Raw genomic sequence first — 26,352 nt, forward strand, 5'->3', positions numbered from 1 at the left:
CATTGATATTTATGAAAGATCAAGTCAAATGAATATGCTAAAGGATAATTTTAAAAATGACACCAAACATTTTAGGCATGTTAAGAGTGGACCTGAAGATCTTGGGAGGCCAATTGGAAAAATTTGGGATCGTGAGGATACTGTCAAGTATAAGGAACCAGCACCTTCAAGGCTCTGGCTTAAGGAACTCAATGACATTGAAATGGAGCGAAGAGGAGACCCACCAGAGAAAAAAAACATGCCTACTGCCACACCCTTACCAAAATTAACAAATGGTAAACCAACTGTTGGTGATCATTATCCAGATCCACTTAAGTTTGTTAGGACAGAACTAAGACCTCAACCGAAAATAAAACTTAAAAGGGATCCCACAATATCTGTTTTATCTGCAGTGCCAAAGAATGTGAACCTACTAGTGAAACCAAAAATAACAGCTGAAGTAGAATCAGATAATCCATTCAGAAATGAATTCTTATATGATGAAAGTGGTAAGGATAAGATAGCCACTGTGAAAGATGTTGATGCAATTATTGGTGGATATTTACAAAAGGATACAATATCAGATGCTACATCAGAAGCAGAATTGCTTCAAACACTGGCTGAAATTGAAGACACAGTAAAGGACATAAAAACCATAAATGTTATACATCCCTCACCAGAAATAGAGACATTATATGTGCCATCCAAAACAAGAGGTAACACAGTAACCCTGGCATTAGATGAAGTCAACCTCAAGATCCAGTTGCAGGAATCAGGTTTGTCTTCTGATAATGAAAGTTTTTCGTCTGTCTTTTTACAACAACATCAATCACACAAACGGGTTGATGAAGAACAAATTAAAAGATCATCTGGGGAAACCTTAGAAAGTACACCTCAAATGTTTATTCCTTCTAGGGTTGTTGAAGTTAGTGATAGTGACAATATAAACCCTTTAGACAAATTACGAAATAACTATGTTATTGAAGTTACAATGGAGAAATCTAGTGTTGGGGATGTAGATAGTTATCGTAATGAAAGTTCATTTAGTCATGAAGAAAAAAGCAATTCAGAGTTAAATAGTAGTTTAGATCATTGCAGACCTGAAGGTATATACCAAACTGAGGGCATTCCAGTTAGAAATGGTCGTAAACCAAGATTTACGCAGAGAAATGGAGTTTCATCAGCGTTATCAAATAGATCCAATCCAACCTCTATCTCAGATTCTTACAGTGGTTATGATAGAATTGCAGTAGATCCTAGATTAGGGGTTGGGGAATTAGACCATTGCTTTAATACTAACAAGGTGCATGACATGAAGTATTTAGCACAGCAAGAAGATTTTGTAAACATTCCTGGAGTTGAGGATATTGTACAGAGCTGGAATGAGAGAAATAGTCATGCTCTTAACGCATCTGCACCAGCTTATTCTGATATTCTTGATGAGCCTACAATGGCATCCAAATTTAGGTCAGAGAGTCAATTAAGTAGCAGTAGTAGTAACTATAAGGCAGAACCTCAAGTTTATATGCCAAAAATAAAGTCAGTTCCACCTGACTTCAAAAGAAAAAATAAAACTAAGATTAAAAATAAACGGAATCCAAAAGAAGAAGCGAGCTACAACAGTGTCTGTGATAACAACTTGAAAGAACATCTGCATGGTTGGAATGGACGCTTCCAAGATGGTTTATCCTCGGATGGATTGTGTCATGAGGCTAGAAAAGAATCATCAATACAAGGTTTTGATTTGTTGCTGGATTTTTTATTTGTTATCAAATTAAGCATGTACATCTCTTCACTCATGTCATGTCTGCATGCACTTCAAGGGCTTTCATTTGGTAAATACGGGTTCTGGACTTTCAGGTGTCAAACCTTTCACGTTTCTATTCATATTGTCACCAATATATCTAGATTTTAGATTGCATGCATCTTTATAACAACAATACATCAACAATCCAATACAATTAATTCTTTCATTGTAAATTGCAAACATAGAGTATATACTTTATTTATCCACATTTCTTCATCGTAAATCAACATCAAATTTCACTTATATTGTATAGAAGATGTCAACATTCATTCGTATTCTTTGTACATTATATATGCTTTTTTAAAACACCGATTAATAAAGTGTTGATGTACTAATGTGAAAAAGATGCATATAGAGTAAACTAGCTCCTGACAGTCAAATATTTTTTTAAAGAGAATGTGTGACTTTATCTGTACATTTTTGTCTGTAAATTATTCAAGTAGATTAAAGATTATCTTTTAAAAAGTAAATGTAAGGACAATTCAGCTTTAATTTTCACTTTAAGAAAGTAGATTGAATATATTTTAAAGTAACAATCTATTATAGTATTGCCTGTGGTAGTCTTGCCGATCAATTTCAAAGGTTTTCAGTTCAGTCATTCCCGTCAGCAGCCTGTAGACATTATATACATTAATTGCTGGAAAAAAGTATATGTTTTTGGTAATATTAAGTTTACAGTACTAATATTGCCTGAGCATATACTTTGCATTTTTAAAACAGTTAATTTAGCAATTGGCAATAATCTATAATACTTACTACGTAACTAATTTTAATATTTAATTTTTTTCTTTTTTCTGAAAAGAAAACCTCTGATTGTGTTATTAATTCATAGTTTCACTTTAATAATCAATAAAATATTTTATAGTTACAAAATAATATTATCTATGTCATAAGTGAGATTAATGGCAATTTTTCTGGTACATCATGGAACCATTTAAAAGATGATGTAGCATCTGACTTGATTTGCCTATCAAAGCTTCTTAATTTGTGCCTACTTTTTTTTCTATAACTGACTTTTTTGTGCCTATCCCAGATGTCTCAAAATGCTAAAATTTTGACTTTTTAACATCATAATTAATTTGTATCTTGAAATAAGTAAATTACATTTATTCATTGAAATGTTGGAGTTCTTAAATATGAAAATTAAATTATTCCTATACAGTTCTATAGAGTCGGTGCTGACATCACGATGGTAGGTGGCGCTGCATGGTTGCTAGCCAACCAAAAAATGCGTTCAACCTGCCCGAGTGATTCTCAGGTCACCAATGGTTTGGAATAGGCTTATCGAAGTAGCCATTTTAAAACTTAATAATTTTCAATAAAAACAAACTAAAATTTCAAAAGATCACTAAATATTTGTTTTTAATAATCTATTTATTCTTCAACTACAGTTTAAGTTAAAAAAAAATCAAGCTAAGATACATAATTTGATAGAAATACAGATCTATACAGTTTATCAAAATAGTAGCGTTGAACGCATTTTTTGGTTCCATGCAGCGCCCTCTATCGTTGTGACGTCACACCGTGATACTCTATAAAACTATGGTATAGAAACCACTTTCAATTTCTTGATTGCTTCTGTATGTTATTATGGCGTAATTCTTTTATGTTGTGTACTATGAGTATTGTTTTAAGGATATAATATGTATGTGTGTTCGATGTCTTAACCTAAATAAACATTTATGTTGCCTTTAAGGCACACATAACTATTGGAATTTAAATTCCATGATGTGTATTTGAAATATGCGTGGCTGGATCATGTGACACTGCATATTTTATGTTTTATAATGTATACACACAAAAAACCCAATCTTATTTCGATTTATGTGCCGGGCTGGCGAGGATGACATAATAAAATGTCAAAATATCTAATCCTAACATAGTGGCATGTATATCATTCTTAACATTTAAGAATTGTGTAACATGGTTAATGTCATTTCTACTAACTTCATATTCTGTTACAGTTGTTTGTTCCAAGTTTCGTCTTCTGTCAGTGACTGATCTGTTTTTATATCTTAACAATCTTATTTTCAGCTGCCATACAGTATTTTCGGAAATTATTAGATTTATCAACTTTACAGTATATCATTTAGATTTCAATTTAATAATACAGTAGTATATTTTACATTTCAACTCAACTATTAATGGTTTGCATATTTTCTTCAATGTTTTTATCCAAGTATAATTATTTGCATAATATGCAAATGACTAATTTAAATACTGGTGCATGTCAGAAGTGTCTAACCACATCCTTCTCTCTTACAACTTTGCGTGAACAGATATGCAACAACCCATAAAGTCGAACATCGCTAACGTTCAGGATCTTTCTAAAAATGTCGGTAAAAATCAATTCAACGGTAAAGGTCCGGACATAATTAGAAACCCGTCTGTTGCTGTGCCACCTCCAGCGAAGCTACCCAAACCACGTTCAGTATCTAGCAGCAGTGGCGGTGGGATGTCTGCAGCGGAACAACTTAATGTGATGTCAGCACCGCCACAAAGGCAACCACAAGGTTCTATTCCAGATTCTTTTTTCCCTGTGTTTTAACTCAATATTTGGTTGTTTGCTGTTTGTTTTAATGGTCTGTGTTCACTAACATTTTAATTTTGTAAAATGCTTTATCCATTTCTAATCATCAATGTCTTTATTCCCCATTTCTATTAATTTAACTCACAGTCTAGCTACTGTTTGGTGGAAATACCTTGTCATATGTATGTTTTTATGCTGCTAATAAGTTTTCATGCTGCTAATACGTTTCAATGCGTCATTAACTCAAAGATTTATGTTGTGTATTATTATAGTTTGTAATAGTGAAATTATTTACTTTATTATTTATTTACAGTGGTAAAAAAAAAAGAAAGACATAAATCGACAATCAACATTTTGACAGGCTTTCATTGTTTGTTCTGGAATATATATATTTGTAATTTGTGCTTTATATTATATTTGCTCTAAATACTTTTATAGGTAACATATATTTTGTTTGGTGTTATAATATTCTTCTATCACATTCATATCTTTAATAGTTCTATCCTTTTTGTAATGGTTGACTAATATAATTATTAATCTAAAACTAAAAGCAGATTACTGAAAAAATGACATTGCTGTGGGTAACCAAGGCTTAATCTCAATGGAGATACAAATAAAGTGGTAGTCAATTTCTAGGTAGAACAAACAGTACAATCAGGTTCACTTTCTCCAAATATTATATAATAAATGACATAATAAAAAAAATACATTGAAAACTATAATAGTAAATGTATATAATATGAATACTTTTTTGATACTATCAGAAAAATGGTATTCAATTTCCAGGTAGAACCAATGGTAATAAACAATAAGGGTTCACTTTTTCCAAATATTACATATTAAAATAAGATTGAACTAGACATGAAACTCGTCACTTTGACGAGTTAGTTATCCGCACCACGACATACGCCACGTGCACGTCATACGTTGGAATAGTGCACACAGATAAAGATTATGGCATTATGACAAGAACTGAAGAATATGACATGCTGTTAGTGCTGAATTTTGTGTCATATAGTATATACATGCAAACAGTATAAGCTGTATACATATTACATACAGTGTAGAATAGGTGAAATTACGGGACCCGCCATTTATTCCAATTTTTAACATGGCGACGGTATCAAAATGAAACACTTAGATAGCAATTTCAGAAGGAAATTATCTCAGGAACAACATATTAACGTGTAGAAGAAATTTGAATACGTAAAATATAGATGCGCACCCTTTTAAATGTGATGAACTATTACGCAAAATATCAAAATACAACTTTTTTTATTCAACTGGCCATATGATGACGTCACAACATCCGATTGGCAAAATGTTTACATGAATTCGTATCTACAATCCAATAGCTTCCAGAAAACGTTTTAATCGTGATTATCACATTTTATTCTTACGAGCTATTACAGATTAAAATTTACTGTAAAGATGAAATTAATGACCCACGTAATTAAAATTTTTAGGCATGATGACGTCATAAAAATTAAAATATTTTTATCTCATGCTAAAGAAAGTTGATTGACCTACACAATATATAAATGTAGGAGAAAAAGGAATACAGATAAGCGCGATGCGCTCCATTGAATGTGATGAGCAATAACGAAAGAGACAAAAATCCTATATTTTACATTCGTGTGGCCATACGATGACGTCACAATGTTTTTTTAGCCTTATTGATGCATGATCCGATATCTACAACTCATCAACTTCTAGATTTTGTAATAAAAATAAACGGTTAACGGTTTACTTTAGAAACTATGACTGTTTAAAAAAAGACATAATTTTGACGATTTTTTAAGCTTTTTCATAAAAAACGCGCACGAATTGTCTAATTCAACGTGTTCGTATGGCGTTATTTAAACTGGAAAAGGTCTAAATTGTTTTCAAAATCACTGGGAAAGGCTTGAAAAATATAATTCAAGAGAAAAAAATATGTTTTTAACGCTATGTGCGCACCGCGCGCATAAAAAATTGCGCGCCCGTGGGAATTTTTGACATGCTCAAAATGACAAGAAACGCGTAAAAAGTTGATTAGAAATTAATTTTGCGCATTTTGAAATTTTAAATGCGCGTGCGCGCGTAACTTCTTGTCAAACATGCCATTTTTAATCCGTAGAAAGTTTGCCCCTGATATGACTTAAATTTTGTCAAAGTGTCAATACTAAATGACTTTTGGTTTTTAATCTATGATCAATCATTGAAATTCATAAAATTGCGCATAAGTCACGTTGCACAACTATGACGTCATTCAAAAATAGGAGGTGCACAACTTCACGTAAATGCCCATATGTTGTCAAAGTTATGAAATGTTATGTTTACACATTTTAGAGGAACACGACTCACAAAAAGGAAGGAAGGAAAGAAGAACTAGACATGAAACTCGTCACTTTGACGAGTTAGTTATCCGCACGACAAACGCCATGTGCACGTCATACGTTAGAATTTTGCACACAGAAAAAGATTATGGCATTATGACCTGATCTGAAGAATATGATATGTTGTTAGTGCTGAATTCTGTCAATTTTGTGTCATATAGTATATACAGTATAAACAGTATAATCTGTATACATATTACATACAGTGTAGAATAGGTGAAATTACGGGACCCGCCATTTATTCCATTTTTTAACATGGCGACGGTATCAAAATGAAACACTAAAATAATAATTTCGGAAGGATATTATCTCAGCAACAACATATTACCGTGTAGAAGAAATTTGAATACGTAAAATATAGATGCGCGCCCTTTTAAATGTGATGAACTATTACGCAAAATATGAAAATACGACTTTTTTTATTCAACTGGCCATATGATGACGTCACAACAACCGATTGGCAAAATGTTTACATGAATTCGTATCTACAATCCAATAGCTTCCAGAAAACGTTTTAATCATGATTACCGCTTTTTATTCTGATGAGCTATAACAGATTGAAAGTTACTGTAAAGATGAAAATAAGTGACCCACGTTATTTACATTTTTAGACATGATGACGTCAAAAAAATTAAAATATTTTTAACCCATGCGAAAGGTAGTTGATTGACCTAGACAATATCAAAATCTGGGTTAAAATGAAAAACGGATAAGTGGAGATGCGCTCTATTAAATGTGATACTCTATGACGAAAGATACAAAAATCCTATATTTTATATTCGCATGGCCATACGATGACGTCACAATGTCCTGTTAGCAATATTGATGCATGATACGATATCTACAACTCATCATCTTCCAGAATACGTAATAAAAATAACTTTTACCGTTTAGTTTAGAAACTACGACTGTTTTAAAAAAGGTATAATTTTGACAAATTTTAAGGAATTTTTGAACTTTTTCATAAAAAACGTACGTAAATTATCCAATTCGACGTGCTCGTATGACGTTAATTTTAAGTCGAAATTGTTTAAAAGTTGGTAAAATTACTAGAAAAGGCTGGAAAAACATAAATCACGCGAAAAAAATTGTTTTCAACGCTACGTGCGCATCGCACGCGTAAAAATATGCGCGCGCGTGGGAATTTTTGACATGCTCAAAATGACATAAAACGCGTAGAAAGTTGATTAGAAATTGATTTTTCGCATTTTAAAATTTTAAACGCGCGTGCGCGCGTAACTTCGTGAGAAAGATGCCATTTTTTTCCCACAGTCAGTTAGCGCAAGATATAACTTAAACTTTTTCTAAGTTTCAAATTAAAATGTTATATGGTTTTCGATCTATGTTAAATACGCGAAATTCATAAAAACGTGCGTAAGTCACGTTGCGCAACTCTGACGTCATTCACAATAGCGGGTGCACAACTTCACGTGAATGCCCACATGTTGACAAAGTTATAAAATGTTATGTTTACACGTTTTTGAGTTACGCGTGACACAAAAATGACAGAAAGAAAGAAGAATACAGAAAAAAAAAAAAAAAAAAGACTAGATTTGAACTCGTCACTACGGACGAGTTAGGTTATCCGCAGAGCAAACGCCACGTGCACGTCATATGTTAGAATATTGCGCAGAGAAAAACGATTATGCCATTGAAAAAATGTTAGTGCGCTCTCTATTTTGTGTCACGTCTAAGTATAATCAGTTTACACTATATGTTGTATACGTACTACATACAGTGAAGAATTGGTGAAAATAAGTGGCCCAAGTTATTGACGCTTTTGGACATGATGACGTCATCACAATTTTAAAAACGGTATATCATGCGAAAGATAATTGATTGGCCTAGACAATATAAAAAAATGGGGGAAAATGGAATACGGATAAGTGGAGATGCGCTCTATTAAATGTGATGAGCTATGACGAAAGAGACAAAAATCCGCTATTTTATATTCGAGTGGCCATACGATGACGTCACTATGTCCAGTTAGCCATATCGATGCATGATTCTATATCTACAACTCATCAACTTCCATAATATGTAATACAAAATAAACTTCATCATGTAGTTTAGAATCTATGACTGTTTAAAAAAAGGCATAATTTTGACGAATTTTTGAACTTTTTCATCAAAAACGCACGCAAATTATCCAATTCCACGTGCTCGTATGACGTAATTTTAAGTCGAAATTGTTTAAAAGTTGGTAAAATTACTAGAAAAGGCTGAAAAAACATAAATCACGCGAAAAAAAATTATATTTTTGCGCTACATGCGCACGCGCGCGTAAAATTATTGCGCGTGCGTGGGAATTTTTGAAATGCTCAAAATGACATGAAACGCGTAGAAAGTTGATTAGAAGTTGATTTTTCGCATATTGAAATTTTAAACGCGCGTGCGCGCGTAACTTTCTGAGAGACATGCCATTTTTAATCCATAGAAAGTTTGCCCTTGATATGACTTAAATGTTCACCAAATGTCATTACAAAATGACTTTTGGTTTTTAGTCTATGTTAAATACGCAAAATTCATAAAATCGCGCGTAGCTTACGCTACGCGACTCTAAAGTAAAAAAACGAACTGTCCTGCACTTCTACAGATAGAGGTAAATCTTCTGAAAAAGTTATACGATGTGATGTTGATCAGAATTTGAGATACACGTGACACAAAATTCTGGGAAAGAAAGAAGAATAACATAGAAAAACTAGATTTGAACTCGTCACTTTGACGAGTTCGGGTTATCCGCGCAAACGCAACATGCACATACTTCAAACTATATGAACTTCAACAATTATTATGCCATCCTATGACATGAATTAAAAATGTTTACAGTGCTGAATTGTACCTATTTTGTAGCATACAGCATATTACAGTGTTTACAGAATACACTGTATGTTATATACAGAGTAGCATAGACGAAATTACGAGACCTATCTTTTAAATCCAATTATTAACACGATGACGTCATCAAATTGGCATATAAAGATAACAATTTTAGAAGATAATTATCTAAATAATCACATTAAAACAAATTTGAAGAATTTTGGGCACGTAAAAGTGAGATGCGCTCTCGTTTAAACGTATTGAACTTTTACGCAAGAGATGAAAATATTACTTTTTGAATTCAACTGGCCATATGATGACGTCACAACATCTGATTGGCAAAATGTTCACATGAATTCGTATCTACAATCCAATAGCTTCCAGAAAACGTTTTAATTATGATTATCACTTTTCATTCTGACGAGCTATAACAGATTGAAATTTACTGTAAAGATGAAAATAAGTGACCCACGTTATTTACGTTTTTAGACATGATGACGTCATAAAAATTAAAATATTTTTAATTCATGCAAAAGATAGTTGATTGACGTAGACAATATTAAAAGTTTGGGGGAAATGGAATACGTATAAGCGAGATGCGCTTTGTTGAATGTGATGAGCAATAACGAAAGAGTAAAAAATCCTATATTTTACATTCGTGTGGCCATACGATGACGTCATAACATCCGAGTGGTAAAGGTTCTGCATGAATTCATATCTACAACATATCTGCTTACATATTAAATTAAAAAAATTTGGGGTCGTGGATAATCCTGAGGAGCTATAATAGATTAAAAATAGGCTTAATTTTGACAATATGTTGTCACTTTTGCAACTAAAACGCGCGCAAATGGTCTAAATCAACGTGTTCGTATGATGTCATTTTAATTTGAACTGATGTAAATCTTTTTTAAAATGACTAAGAAAGGCTGTAAAATCATAATTCAAGAAAAAAACACATGATTTTCATACTCCGTGCGCACCTTACGCGTAATTTTTTTCGCGCGCGTGGGAATTTTTGACATGCTCAAAATGTCATGATCAGCGTAGAAAGTTGATTAGAAATTAATTTTGCGCATTTTTAAATTTTAAATGCGCGTGCGCGCGTAACTTCTTGTGAAACATGCTATTTTTAATCCATAGAAAGTTTTCATATGATATGACTTAAATTTTCACCAAGTGTCAATATAAAATGACTTTTGGTTTATACTCTATGATCAATCTTTGAAATTCATAAAATCGCGCATAACTTACGCTGCGCGACTCTAACGTCATATAACGAAGTTTCTTGCACATCTACAGCTACAGGTCAATCTTTTGACAAAGTTATACAATCTTATGTTGACAAGGATGAGAGATATGCGTGCAACAAAATTCCGGGAAAGAAAGAAGAACAAAGAAGATGAAAAAAAAAAAGATATTTACAATAACAAGGGTTATCCGCAATACCTTACGGTTGCGGATAACCAAAAAAAAAAAAAAAAAAGATCCTGACAATAACAAGGGGTTATCCGCCAAGTGCGGATAACCAATGATGAAACAGGACAGTTACAAGGAGTTATCCGCTGAATGCGGATAACTAATAATACAGAAAAAAAATATTGATCTCATACAATTACAAGGAGTTATCCGCTTGGTATACCAAGCGGATAACTAAAAATACATTGAAAACTGTAATAATAAAAAAGATATCTACAAAAATAAGAATTTTATGCAATATGGTTAATCACTTAATTACTTACTAAAATACTGTTATGTATAGGAATTCTCTCCACTCCCAAATAACATTTTAAAAGAGACTAGATTTGGTTGATGAGCTGTGAACTCTGACCTATATATTAATAGTTTTCACACTGGGTGTTTTCACTACGTTCCAATCACAATATTATTTAAGTCTGTTAAGTTGTTTTTACAGCATCTTTTGAGCTAGGTGATATAGTTCATTAATTACTTATTGTAGATGTTGATAAAATATACTTGTATGTATGTAGGCCGTGTTTTTTCTTTTGGGAAGGAATTATTTAGTTGGAAAATGGTTTACAGAGAAAAAAATAGATAGAAGAATACAAACGCATGTTGTTTATTGATAGATATAGGTAAAATCTAAAATCTACTAGTAGTTTATGTAGGTTGTGGGAGGGAATTACTAAAGTGGGAAAATGGTTTCCTGAGGGGGAAAATTCTTGTTGAATTATAAGATATGGTTGTTTTATTCTGAGAATTTAGTTCCCACACATGCTATTATTTGAATAGATTTCCTATGTGGCACCAACTCAATCTCAATTCCAATTTCCTTGTACTTACTCTCAATGCCCATCAGTAAAAAATGTTCTTTTTTATTATTCACCATGACGTAAGTTAATTTGGAGTATCGCTGACATTTTTTTCTTATGATGACTTTATATTAGACATTGTATTACAGCACGTGTATATATTAAGTTTAATTATACACATACAATAATATATATATATATATAGTATAATACCTCTTCTGGTGATGATCAATTAACTTGTTTTATTAAATGCAACCTTTACATACATCATTACTGCTTCTGTAAACGGCACGTACTCTAAAGCTTCACATTATTTGGCACGTGTTCTTTAGTTGTGAAATTTACCTGATTAAAAATAATTTTAAAGTCTTTGTTTGAGCAATCTTTGATGTCGGCCAAGATCTCTAATGAAGCAAAATTCAATGTTAATTTTGTAATGCATCGAAGTTAATGAATAATTTCTATGGTAACTGATCATTATTTATGATTTTCAGTTTACGTAATTACATCTTGCTGAAGGAAATGTGGTCTAAAACTGCTATAATTTAGAAAAATACTTTTCTACTATAGAATATTATATTCATTGTTTTTACTTTATGTCAACTGATCATCTGCATCGTGGAGTTAAGTTAAATATTTTTCTATTCTATCTATGTCTTTAGGGATAAAGAATAGCCTACAGTAATTGAAGATATAATTTTTTACTCACCTGTCTGCATATACTTTACATTATCAATCTACAATTTCTTGCTATGAGACATACATTATACTGTTTTATATAATACCTAAATAAATTCCTGTCATTTGATTGGACGATTGTGGGTCACATGCCGTGCAATAGTACGCACTATTAAATGATCGTTTATTAGTACTTTTGGTCGTTTGTTGACATAATTAACACTAACAGTAGGTGTGTTTATAAAATTCATATAAATAATAATATTTAATATAATTATTAAAAACCAAATGTTACTGTTTTCAAATGTAGGCCTTTTATTTGATTCAAATGAAGGAATCTATTTAGATATTATATAATAAAACAAATAATGAATGGTTTATATTCGTGTAATGGTACAAATAATGGCATGAGGTGAATAGTGAAAGGCTATATTTATGTTATATGCTGTCATTTTCAGCTATTAAAAACAGTTATCGTAGAAGGAGATGCGAAGCATCCTCGTATTATTATGTGCAGGTATTTTTCAGCATCGACATCCATTAGACAGTGTATACCACGATCGTAAAACAGCCCTAATTTGGGGCAAATCATTGAACCTAAATTCATTTTAATCGTCAATAAATAATTATCTAACTCAACTAAATTAGTAAACAGGGTTACATTAGGTGGTTAAAATCGGTGCCGAACATATGAACCAGCTTTACATATTATCGAGTAAAAATTCTAAAAGTAACACGTGATTTACCAAATTTTGCCCTTACATAAATTTATATATAGATACAATAATTTGTAGGCAGTTGTCCTTTTTTTTAAAGAGTTTAAAGAGTTGTAACCTTTATCAGTGAAATTTAAAACAATATAAATGAACAGAATGTCTGACCAATATTGAGTTATTGAAAATCTTTGATCAAGTTTCATTAATTTAATGCGTTCACTCCATATATTACTCCTGTAATCTGATTACAATGTATTGTATATAGAAAATTAATTAAATTTCAAGCATGTCTATAAAGAGTTTAGGCTTCTGAAATACCTTCTAGGTTAGGGTCATGAAAACAAGGACATTATTAATTTATAGAATGAGTTTAATTGGATAGATGGAGGAATTCATATCGGTTTAATCATTTTCCGGGCCTCCTCATCTTGATATCATCTTTATGGGTTGTCTCACTCTTCCTTATCGGTTGACTAATTCTCCCTTTGGAATGCGAGATTAGAAAACGTAGGCCCTATAGCGTGCAGATGATGACAGTACCAAATAGGCTAGCATTCAGCTGTTGGATACTGATCATTCACATAGGTATTTTGCTTGTAGGAGGTTCAACTCGGGTTAGCAAAGCAAAGAAGTGTTAAATTAAAATGCGACAAAGATAGTGATTACAACTATAAAGAAGTTTCAATTACCGTACCGTACGATAGGAATAGTTTTCTGAATAAATATGATAAAGTTCATAAGGTCTACTGTGAAATTCTAAAACTGAAACAAGATCTACTGTGTATGTTGTATACTTAGTATCGCCTAAATTTATGGGTGTATTATATGTTCTTACAAACTGAACAGGAGAATTTATTGCCTGATCCTGTTACAAATTTTAAGTACAGAAAAGCGATACTTTTATTTACTTTTACAAGAAAATTACTATATATTACAGTATATTTCCACTAAAAAGTTTTTTTTTAATACTGAAGGATTCTGCAGACTAGAATGTGCTACAAGGTTTGATGTAGTGTGTTTATTGACATGATTGCTGTCTTCGAAATTCAATTTGAACTAAATTAAGTATATTGCTGAAGATTGTTCTACATTTTGCTATCATTGACACAATAAACATTTGTGCAGTAGATGGGTTATTATATTCTTAAATGATTTAAACACTCCATAAAATTAAAAAATTCAGTTTTATTGGCAGGGTACATTTTTGGTCAATTTAATAAAGTTTGGACTCCTATTTGAAGTCAAGTTGTGTTGTTTATTTATGAAGCGTGAGAATTGTTCACTTCGTTAAGTCCAAGTGGCTATTGGATTGCCTATCATGTGATGAAACTGGATCGTGCTTTGTGGATTACCAACTATTGTGACATCATTTAATGTATTCTTATTCTACGAATCTTGGTATTCGTTTCACACCCACATACTGAAGAATAGCAGAATAAATTGAGTTCAGAGCTGTACAATTATTTCAGGTGTATATTTCTTGTGCACATATATGTGATCTATAAAGAGGACAGCTTGTAGTATTTGTTTGCTGTTTCCAAAGTTAAATTGTTACAATACTCTGAACATTCAGTTATTTTTTTTTTGTTTCATTTGAAAAAAAAATATGTTAAGTTGGTGTTTTTATTTTAAAAACTCGATAAATGTCTTTGTGTGAATATCCATTATTTTTGTTATACACTGTACCACCAACGCGATTATGTTATATTTAATTAATTCTTTATATACACGCACCTACTGTATTGAATTTTCATAGGTTTTTTCATTACGTCATTCAGTTTCAATTGAACATTTAACTGGTAGTTTTCATTGGCTGGTGATTCAACGGATGTGGCTATTGATTGGTTGGCTTATATTATCCCTCAGGCAGCTTTCTATGCATTGCTTATATTATGTCAACAATCAAGACTAAATTCAGACTATATTAACGAAGGTTTTGGCAGTAGTAAGACATCTAAGGAATATTTACCATCTTTGAATCTGTAACTTCTATGCTGTGTTTTCAGAAATCGTAAATGTAAAAGAAGAAGAAGTTGACTTTTATCAAGTACATTTATTAGTAGATTGTTGATTCTTTTTGCTGTTTTACTTATTCTATACAAAATAATCATGATTTTTCTACCGTTAAACAAAAAGATGGTTGAGAACCTTACGAAGAAGAGTAAAAATAAAGGACCAAAGATAACTGATAAGAGGCACATGAAATCAAAAACGGATTCTTCCATTGTAATAAAAGGAAAGATCAGCCACTTGCGAGCGAATGATGAGATGACGCAAGCTTTAGGGCGTTCAGTGAGCGATACAGACTTACACCGTGCACGATTACACGCTCATTTTTATACCGCTGCTTCACAACGTGGTATTAAGAAGCCAGCATCTTTGCAAAAAGGTTGCTTACTCGTTCCCAGACCTAGGTGTCTCATCCATTCAAATTCACATTCTGATGTGCTACAGCTTAAAAAATTAGCTGATGCGCTTCCGGACGTTTCATCAAAAACCCGCAATTCACCTACTTCAGAGAACGAAAAAGATTCGAGTGCTGAACCAAAAACTGTTAAGAAAACATTAACTTTACGAGAAAAGTTTAATGCAAGAATGTCACGGACTGTTGTTGAAAAGAACTAAGAATTGCTAAAGAAATATTTGACATTGTTTGAGTTTATTTTAACAGTACAACAGTGCATTCAATTATTGACATTTGTTGTATCATATTTGTAATGTCTTTATGATGGTACAGCTACTACAAACTAGTTTTATATGTCTATCTATAGGATAGTGAAAGATCTCCAGCATCAGATTGTTGCAGTGCAACTTTCTAGCATTGAATATCATGTTTGTGAGTTTGTATTTTGTTTTCTCTCCCAGTGTTCCGTATTTAAATACATAAGAATAGTAGGAAGAAATTAATCTAATTTCCATGCAGAAATGTGGATCAAATAATTATGTGAAGAGATAGAAAAATATTTGTGTTCTTAACTTCATATTTACACCATAGGGTAATATCGGTTTGTTGTTATTTTTTGTGTATTATTACACAACTTTTGATTGTTACGCAAGACATTTTGTAAAGATATCCTGTTTAACACTAATACAATAGTAATCTACTTGAGGGGCGTAGTATTAGAATATAAGAAAGTGGTGATGATTATATCTGTTGGAAATTATTTAAATTTGTCAACCATAGAAGTACCGTAATACTAAATTCTATATATTTATATAATGAATCAACATTATTTTGATATATTTATTTTTTTGACTGGTGATACATTTATAGTCAATTTTATTTTTATTATCCTATGACATTTTCAAGCTGTGCTTGAAATATTGAGAGTAACAACCGATATATATATATTTTTGGTTATTGTAACCATTTCTATCTATTGTATAATGTAAGTTAAATCACACTATTTATTATAAAATTCAAATTTATTCTTTAGAGAAACTATTAATGTTGATACTTTATAATGAATAAAGTTGAGGATATAAGTTAATATATTCTGGATAGGTGTCCATAAAATCAATATATAGTAAATATCACGGAGCTTGTAAGATAGTGAGAATTAACATATATTAATTCATTGTAACGTCACATAGCCTGAGGTACCATACCTTTTGAAGGTGTTATGCAAAAAATGTTAAAGCCAATATTCATAACTTAACATTAAGTTTTTACTGGAGGGTAGGCTCAAATTGGGGAATCAATTTATCATTTGAATGCAAATATATTGTGTACAGCACTTAGAAACACAAACAATTGTTTTTTTGCCAGGCTAGATACTGTTGGGAAATCACTGTAATCCACTCCACCAGGATCAAAATAACATTTCCTTCTTTCACAAAACAAAGAGTAACAAATCTTTTAAAACAAATACAGTAAGAGTAATATTAATAATAGATAATTAATATAAGGTTATGGTAAAGATACTGCATTGGAAATACTTTCTATAAATAAATACTACTAGCTGCACATAATGCAGTTCAGAAACAACGAAACCTCTTTCTAGTAGACATTGACAGTTCTTATCTTGTAATTGGTAAAGTAACTTTCTGTTTAGGTTTGTTGGAATAAATTAGCATTTCTCTACACAAACTGAAAAGAATAGATTAACAAATCTAGTGGATGCGTCAGTGCTTTTTTCATAACATGTAGAATATGAATCATAGCACAAGATAACGTGTAAATCTACTGCTATTTTTTAATACTGGGTTATATGTGTTCTTTAGCTATATGTATCTATATAGTGATTACTGTTTAACTTGCCCAAAATCAGTAACAAAAAGTATGGTGATTTTTAACTGCAATCTAAAATGAACATTTACGATGACAACTTTGTAATTCATATCTTTATATAATATCATTCATATTAGTAATATTTTATATTCTATATATAGGGCTGGCTCCTATAATACTGTGTTACATATTTTTAAAATTATATGCACAGTTTTTAATTACATTTTTAATATATTGTACCACTAAGTGGTGATTTTGTTACTGATGGTTGTACTGACTATGCTACTTGAAATTTATCAAATTTAAGAGTGATTTTTACAGTATGTTGTATCCAACAACACTGTATACAAAGGTAATTAATATGTATTATAATAAGCATATTATGTTGGAAGCATTTGTGTAAACAATTTCATCTGGTTTCAATAATGTAGACTAAAGGTAAATTTCATAGTGTAAAATTTCACAGCTAGACTTCATCAGTTGATATGTCGTTAGGTTACGAATAGAGTCCTCTGCAGCCACTACATGGTTTTGCAGCATAGTCTTTGAGGGATAAAGGTCTGCACCAACTCTCTCATATGATCAACGACTATACTTGCTGCATACCATGCTGCGTTTGTAGTATTTGTCATCTAGATAGGCAGACAAACTGAAAATCATTCTCTCAAATACATTCCCTGCCTGTCTAAGAATTTCCAGATTCATCCTCTATGGATGTTGATAAAACTGAGTGTTATAATGATTTCTATGAAGAATGCTGATCATTTGCCTGGAGTGGCATTGATGTTAATATAACATCATATGATACAGAGTGTTTAAAGCAAATTACACTTAACGCACTCCTAATTGGTTATTATTTTTAACCACTCATTCTTCTATCTGTACCAATTTTACTTGATTCTGCAATTATATATAGCAAAATACATTTTTAATTATTAAACAAGTACACATTTTTGTGTGCCATGATATATATAGCACAAAATAAATTTAGTAGCAAGTAACAGTATACTATAGTTGTTTTTGTATTTGTCAACTATCTTCTAAGTTCTGATTAATTCACTTCTAGAAAATATTAGTGAGCTTTCGTATCAGAATGGTAGATGAAAGGGGACGGTAGATGAAAGGGGACGGTAGATGAAAGGGGACGGTAGATGAAAGGGGACAGTAATTGAAAGGATATGGTAACTAATAATTACATTTATAATTTATTTCAACTAAAGTTACTAAAGGTTTTGGTAAATTTTGATCCAAAATCAAACAAAATAACTGCAAAAGTGCCCAGTTTTCGAAGTATTTTCCAGTATTTTTAAGTACAAATAATTTGGAAAAAGGCTTTATCTGCAATTTGACCCCCAAAATAAAAAAAATAATAATTAAAATTATGTCAGATATTTGTCAATAATGTGCTTTTGAAATATATTCATTGGAAAATAAAATACTACATGAACTTTTGTAAACAAAAACATGTTTTAGTCAATTACTCAAAAGTAGATAAAAGTTGTGTTCATTATCGTGACTGTTTTGGTTGATTTTACGTATGGTTCGATAGACGAAGCAGAGTTTATGACTCATTTTAAAACTTTTCACTATTTAAAAATGGCCGATCAGTACGAAAAGAATACATGATGATTTGGTATGCCTAATTTTTTTGTTGATAAAAACACTTTTTATGTATATTTTGGTATGTGTAGGCTGTGATTCTTTTGAGTTTATTTTTAATAACAAGCATCCTCGAAAGTTCCTTTTAAGGTTTTGATTATTTGTAGTCAACCTTTTGAACTTCGCTAACTAAGACCTAGCCTGGCTAACCCAAAATTCTCAAACACACATACAAGCCCGCGTGTACAGGTCTGCGGACTATGTCTAGGAGAAGGAGACTGAGCGTCATCGCTTCTGTCTCGAAATGACCATCACAAAACATTAGAGTGATACCAATACAATGGTTATTTCTACATTCTTTTACAATGGGATGCAAGAAATAATGTTTTTTTAATTTCTAAATAATTCAATGCATTTTTGTTATCATGATAAATAAATAGGAATAATAGTATTAGCTGGATTTTTCTGGATTTCTACTTCTATGATACTGTAATTACCATGACTATTTGGAAAGTGGCTTACCTGTAAAGAACTCAATTCTTTGAATACTCAATGAATGTGCATTTTATGTGTGTGGTGTCATTGGCCACAATAGTGAATTTTGAACTTGAATATCATCTTACATGTCCTAGTTTCATTCTTGTTTCTACTGGTCATCATTGATTATAGCATTTTTAACATCATATTGTTGCTTTTGTTAATGTGTTTTTGTTTTATCCCCCTTTGTTGTCTAATGAATATTTCCTATTGCCTATTCTCATTAAATTTAGACACTCATAATCATCTTTAAAAAACATCTGCTCTCTGATAATAGTTTATAAATAATATGTTTATACAGCCAGTCAACAGCCTCATATCCATCACTGCACTGTATTCATACAGTACATATTTCTCATAAATTTAAATGTACTCATTAGCCATCAATAAACATTATTATAATATTTGTATTTTATTAAATCAAAACAAACAGCAGGCCTAGGCCTGTTAGTATTAGGCTAGGCCTAGGCGTTTTAGCCTTGCTAGGTCTAGGATTGTTTGGTCGTTTGTTGACATAATTAACACTAACAGTAGGTGCATTTATGAAATCCATATAAATCTAATATAATTATTAAAAACCAAATGTTACTGTTAATCAATGTGAAACAAATGTAGGCCTTGGCTAGGCCTACCTTTTATTTGATTCAAATGACAGGAATCTATTTAGATGTTATATAAAAGAAATAATGAATGTTTTATATTCGTGTAATGGTACAAATAATGGCATTTGGTGAATGATGAAAGGTTATATCAACTCGGCGTTGCCTCGTTGATATAACCTTTCATCATTCACCTCATGCCATTATTTGTACCATTACACTCATAAACATTCATTATTTGTATACTGTAAACGAAAAGGCCATCTGTATTACATAGAAAAAAACTATAAATCATCATCGTCATCTTTAAAAATAAGATATTTTTAATTGAATAAAACTTTTACTTTCCTTTTTTCTGCCTGGTTTAATGGCAAATGTTTTGGGTCTAAACACTGATTAGTAACCCATAGTAATACTAAGAGAGTAATTCTATTTCTTAAGCATAACTCAATTTGTTTAATTAATAGCCTAGTCTCTAAGTACTTGAACCTAATTATGAATTTAGCTTTAAATTATTGAATTTAGAAATGGGATCGTCTTCCATCCATCCACATGACACAATTAAATGATGGTATCTATTCTAAAGAATCTAGGCTATATAAACAATCTACAGAATAACTTAAGATTGTTATATAAGTAAAGGTTTTGTGAAGTCTCTACAAATCTTAATATAGTTAATTAGATAGTAATTAGCAATTATTAATTAACACAAATCCAAACTATTATGACAAAAGCAAATATTGTACCATTAAAACATTTATGTATTTGTTTTTATTTCAAAGGAAAACAAATTTGCATATGTTTGCGTCTCTCCACCAAAGGTGTATTGCGCTGATTACTATGTAGTATTATATAGTGTTTCCATACGTGTTTTATCCAAAAAAAGGTCAAGGTAATAATGTGAAGCGCTTACAAGCATTGTGCAATAAGCGCTATATAAGAAGAAGTTTTATTATTATACTTATGAAATGACATACAGTATTAATCTTTTTACCAAAACTACAACAACCTATGATAGTGTGGGACTTTTCCATACCATTTTGCTTTTAACTGTATACATAACAATATTTTCTGTGTTCTTTCATTAATGTTATTTTAAAAAAAATCATCTTTTATTTTGTAATATTTGTATTATATTGTCATATTGCATATTTTTTGTACGTTTTGTTTATTTTTTTTTTAACATGTAAATATTTATGAACTAATTTGTATTCCAGTGGTGAAAAACATTTAACATTCACAAACAATGATAGATAAGTTGTAACAATTGTTTATATATACTTACTTACTTACTGTTACAATTTGTCTTACTACAGTAAACATAAACCATATCTTATAGTACATTCATCCATTTCTGTCAAAATTATTTACCGACCACCTCCATACAACACCCTCACCACATGAATGCACATTTTTATATTGCACTTTTTATATTTCATTATGGTATAAAGGATCTAGTTACACCTTAAACATGATGGGTAATGATACTATTTTGTCAGATAAATGTTAACTTTAAGCTTTCTATGTGAACGTGTTAGATTCAAGGTACAGAATCAATCATGGTTGTTACACCTCATCCTTGATTCCTTTGTTATAATTCATTATTTTTATATTTTGTATTCACAATTATTCTGTCGGATGTTTTTTTTTCTTAATAATTAATTCAGCATTGCGCTTTGTTTCATCAACTTAGCACATTTTCCTCTCAAAAAACTCTTAGTATTTTTTGTTTGTTTTTATAAAACAATTCCAACAGCTTATATGTCATGCTTAGCAACTTATCTGTCAGATATTTTAATTGAGATTGGTTTTGTTTACAATGCAGAAATCTTGAGAAGTGACGTCAATGCAAACTACAAAGGGACCAATGCAAAAGACAAAGCTGTGGTTGAGGTAATGTCACTTTTATCAATTAATTGGAAGGTCCTTGTGAAAAATGTCAAGATACAATTTATTATTGTTTAAAATAAAATACAAAAAAATAACAAATTCTGCTACCTGTGTGTACGCTCAAACCATGTCATCATATCACTTCTGATTATCATCAAGGTGCTGTAAACCGTATCCGGACAACTACCCCCTGGACAATTACCACCCGGACAACTACCACCCGGACAATAACCCCCATAGGACAACTATCACCCAGACATTTACCCCCTAGGACAACTACCCTCTAGGACAACTACCCCCTTAAGACAACTACCACCCGGACAACTACCCTCTTAGGACAATTACCTGCTAGGACAACTACTCCCTAGGACAACTACCCCCTAGGACCACTACCATCTAGGACAACTACCCCCTAAGACAACTACCCCTAGGACAACTACCCCCTAGGACAACTACCCCCTAGAACAACTACCCCTAGAACAACTACCCATAGGAAAACTACTCCCTAGAACAGCTACCCCTTAGTGGAATTTGCACAATATATATGTTTGATTAATACTATTATTAAAGAACGCGGTACACAAGTCAAAAAGAATATACTGATCATGACTGGAGACGACATAGTCTTGTGTAATAACACACATTTTTTGGTTTCCAGTAAACTTTCTGAGGATGCTTAATATTTATTTACAGTACTATAGTATGATAATCATCGATTCTTGTTACATAGGTTTTATTGGTCTCTAGCTACACACATACATGTATGAGCTCATTAAATAGGTGTACCACCTCGCTATAAAGAGGAGTCTGATGTCTGATAAAAAAAAAAGAAAGGTGCTAAAAATAAAATAAAAATAATATACTTATGTTTTGTTTCGACCATTGTTTGTATATGAAAATCATGAATATAACACTATTGCTATCTGTTAATGATTATTTAAATTTAGCGTGCTATTGAAGAAGAAAGACAGAAACGATTTCGGTTAGAACAAGAAAACCAGAGATCCAGGCGTCATTCGGACAACACTGCCGGTAAATCACCAATTATCACGGACGAAAGATTTGGTAGTTCACCAACTGCAGGGCATCAACATAGCCGATCTCCATCTCAGGAGGTAATATAAATGATTTCTGTATTAAACATACCATTCTTTAAACATAAATTGGTGTTGAAAAGGGGGTTTCCCAAGATGTAGTGTGCGGGTATAATTTATGCTTGTACATGTGCTGTTTACCCATCAACGTCATTCTATTTTCCATGAAATACAATGAGCAATTTGTTCATTAGTTTTGCTGGTAACCATATGCTATATATAGTAAAGCTTTAGTAATTAAAAAACATGTGGTTGAATTTAATTTTATCATATTTGTATTGGGAAAGTTTATAGGAAATTTGAAAATAAACTGCCATCTTGGATATGAAGCCCAAAATGACGTCTAAATTCTCCACTTAGGTTGTTTGTGGTATTGCATATATTACATGGGGCATCAACATTTCAATACTGGGAAGGGTTAAATCTACATTGGAGTGGGCTATGTGAGGGACTACCTGCTCTGAGGTGGTAGTTAGTATAGTATTATAAATCAACAAAGAAGTAGTTCTAAACCTCCTGGTGATATACTAAATATTAATTCATTCATTTAGAAATGATAAAAATGAGGACACTTGTGAGACTGATAAAAAAAAAAAGCCATATATATCAACTGAATTTTGTTTTTGTATTACTTTTTGCAGTTTAGGGCACATGCCATTGCTTTGTACACTTTCTCAGCTCAGTCTTCAAAGTAAGTTATTTTCACTATGCTCACATTATTGCCAACATTGCCATACATAAATACTGTACAGTCAAGTTCTAACAATCTCCAGCTCGATCACCAAATATGGTACTTTTTCCGGAAAGTGTAGTTTTGAGAATGACATACATAACAGCTATGAGCTTAAGTGGCCCTAGAGCATGAGCAGCCCAATGCAACTACCCAGCGTTGGAGGGCCTGTCAGCTTCACTTTGTAGATACCATGTCATTTCTGTAGAAAATTATTATTTTCTTTCCTCCATATCATTGTCATAATGCATTAAAAACAATGTCATAATTAAAAACAATAATCATAATTTGTGAGGTATGACGTAATAATTACCCTCATAACTAGCCCACTTGAATATATAAGAACAGAAAGTAATAAAACTATTTTATTTGGCCTGCTTTAACCATGGGCTTCTTTTTGAGGTTTTATAGTATTCTGTTATTCAGTATTCAGATATGAACAAATTTAAATTATGACTCTTTGAGGAACACAATTTAGTAATACATTTAATTTAAATGTATATTTAGCGTAATACCGTAATAGGAAACTGTAATTTGTCGGTTTATTTATGATTTTTTAAAGTGAATCCTGCATGAATAATAAATAAAGCTGTAGAAAAATGTGTTCTTTTTCACAGAGAGTTATCTTTCAACAAAGGTGATACCATTTACCTAACAAGAAAGATTGACAATAATTGGTATGAGGGGGAGCAGTATGGAAGAGTTGGCATATTTCCAGTTAGTTATGTAGAGGTAGGCCCTAAAAGTAATGTGTTATTACATCACTATTTCCATTCATTTGTGAAATAAATTCTTTTCTTGTATTAATCAATATTCTTACCATTCTTATGTTGATACACAGCCTGACTTCCCTATATGCAATTATTTGTGTCATTTTTTACATAACATTTTAAATCATACAATATGAGAATCTATGTATTTAAAAATTCATTTATTTCCCATTTACTTAATACATGTCAGTACATTGAGAATAGAATAGAATTTGGTAAAACATCTAAAACTCTGTCTACACTATCAAACACGTTGCTCTGTCTACACTATCAAACACGTTGCTCTGTCTACATTATCAAACATGTTGCTCTGTCTACATTATCAAACACGTTGCTCTGTCTACATTATCAAACACGTTGCTCTGTCTACACTATCAAACACGTTGCTCTGTCTACATTATCAAACATGTTGCTCTGTCTACATTATCAAACACGTTGCTCTGTCTACATTATCAAACACGTTGCTCTGTCTACATTATTAAACTAGTTTGACGAAAAATGTGTGATGTCCCCAAATATGGTAGTGATATGCCCAAATTTGATAGTGAAGACAGAGCTTATAAAGAAATCAATTTTGTTTCCCTTGACACAAAGCTACTTTATAGTAGTTGAAATTATCATTCTTTTTACACAAACTTTAAAGCTTTCTTATAATAAATCATGACTTTTTAATGCGTATATGCAAAGAGATATATCTCTTTGTATATCTGCATTGTGAAGTCATAGTTTTAAATTTGTCTGCTGTGTGAGTGTACAATTGAGATCTAGCTGTTACACCATACCATATTCAGATTAAAATGAGTTGTATCTATTAAAGTAGATTTGAGCATAGTCATGAAAGCCTTAGTAATGATAGTTTGAATCTCTGTTGGCCAGCTTTTCACCTCTTGCAGATGTTCTCATCCTTAGAGACATTTACATGTTAGGCAACTGTGGATATTTAGATTTTTCTCGTTGAGTTCAGGAAATTATATCCATTTAACGTCCCTACAAAGTAGTTGCTATACTGATGAAATGGCTCTTCATTTAGGTGGGAGTGATTGATTAGTAAAACATTCATTAAAACAAAATTCATTCGTTTTATTTGCTTTGAATCACTTGATTACGAGTTTCAACCCACCTTGAACCTATAACCTATAAGATTACTGACTATTATATATTACTTTTGCTAGATTATCACGACATTGGAAGAAGCTCGCAATGCACAGATTTCATCGCCATCATTTGAAGGCAAAGCAAAAGCCAAGTTTAGATTCACAGGAGAGACGGCCATGGAACTTGCATTCAAGAAAGTAAGTGAAATCTCCTCATTTAAATAATGAGGATGTTTTAAAACCTCTAAGCATATACAAACTGAGAAAAAAAAGCTAAATCCAAACCGAAATATGTGTATACCTCGTTGCTAGAGTTCATGGTCTTACTTCAATGCTGGTTAGCACCAGTTGAGTCTATCCTAGTAGAAATGAAATGTCTCACTACATCTTTATGTGTTCAAACAATGTATATATCTTTGACACATCTTTTAGTTCAAGATGACTTAATTATTCCTTTTTACCAGAGAAACTTTCAATAAATGTCCCTGAATGTTGTCAAATAGATTTACACTCTTGAGAATTTGCAGTACATCTCATACCTCTAACATCTGATTAGTTAGAATTTGGTGAGGCGTACATGCAAATATGATTATTTAACTTACGTTCAATAAAGTTATAATTAAAATT

The 26,352-nt window shown here is 31.7% G+C and overlaps 1 protein-coding gene across 16 annotated transcripts in view; it reads left to right on the forward strand.

The window, feature by feature from the left end:
* Positions 1–26,352, forward strand: part of LOC144845307 (sorbin and SH3 domain-containing protein 1-like) — a 97,248-nt gene that overhangs the window by 55,981 nt on the left and 14,915 nt on the right. For 15 of the 16 annotated variants that reach the window (XM_078702539.1, XM_078702525.1, XM_078702528.1 and 12 more), the window contains 6 exons: positions 4,066–4,299; positions 21,973–22,040; positions 22,985–23,152; positions 23,773–23,822; positions 24,479–24,593; positions 25,804–25,923. In XM_078702539.1, coding sequence (XP_078558665.1) covers positions 4,066–4,299; positions 21,973–22,040; positions 22,985–23,152; positions 23,773–23,822; positions 24,479–24,593; positions 25,804–25,923 — 755 coding nt within the window. The remainder of the gene's footprint in view (positions 1–4,065; positions 4,300–21,972; positions 22,041–22,984; positions 23,153–23,772; positions 23,823–24,478; positions 24,594–25,803; positions 25,924–26,352) is intronic. The other variant, XM_078702537.1, reaches the window with a different exon arrangement.

This window comes from Antedon bifida, chromosome 6, assembly GCF_963402885.1.
Source record: "Antedon bifida chromosome 6, ecAntBifi1.1, whole genome shotgun sequence".
Taxonomy (NCBI): Eukaryota; Metazoa; Echinodermata; class Crinoidea; order Comatulida; family Antedonidae; genus Antedon; species Antedon bifida.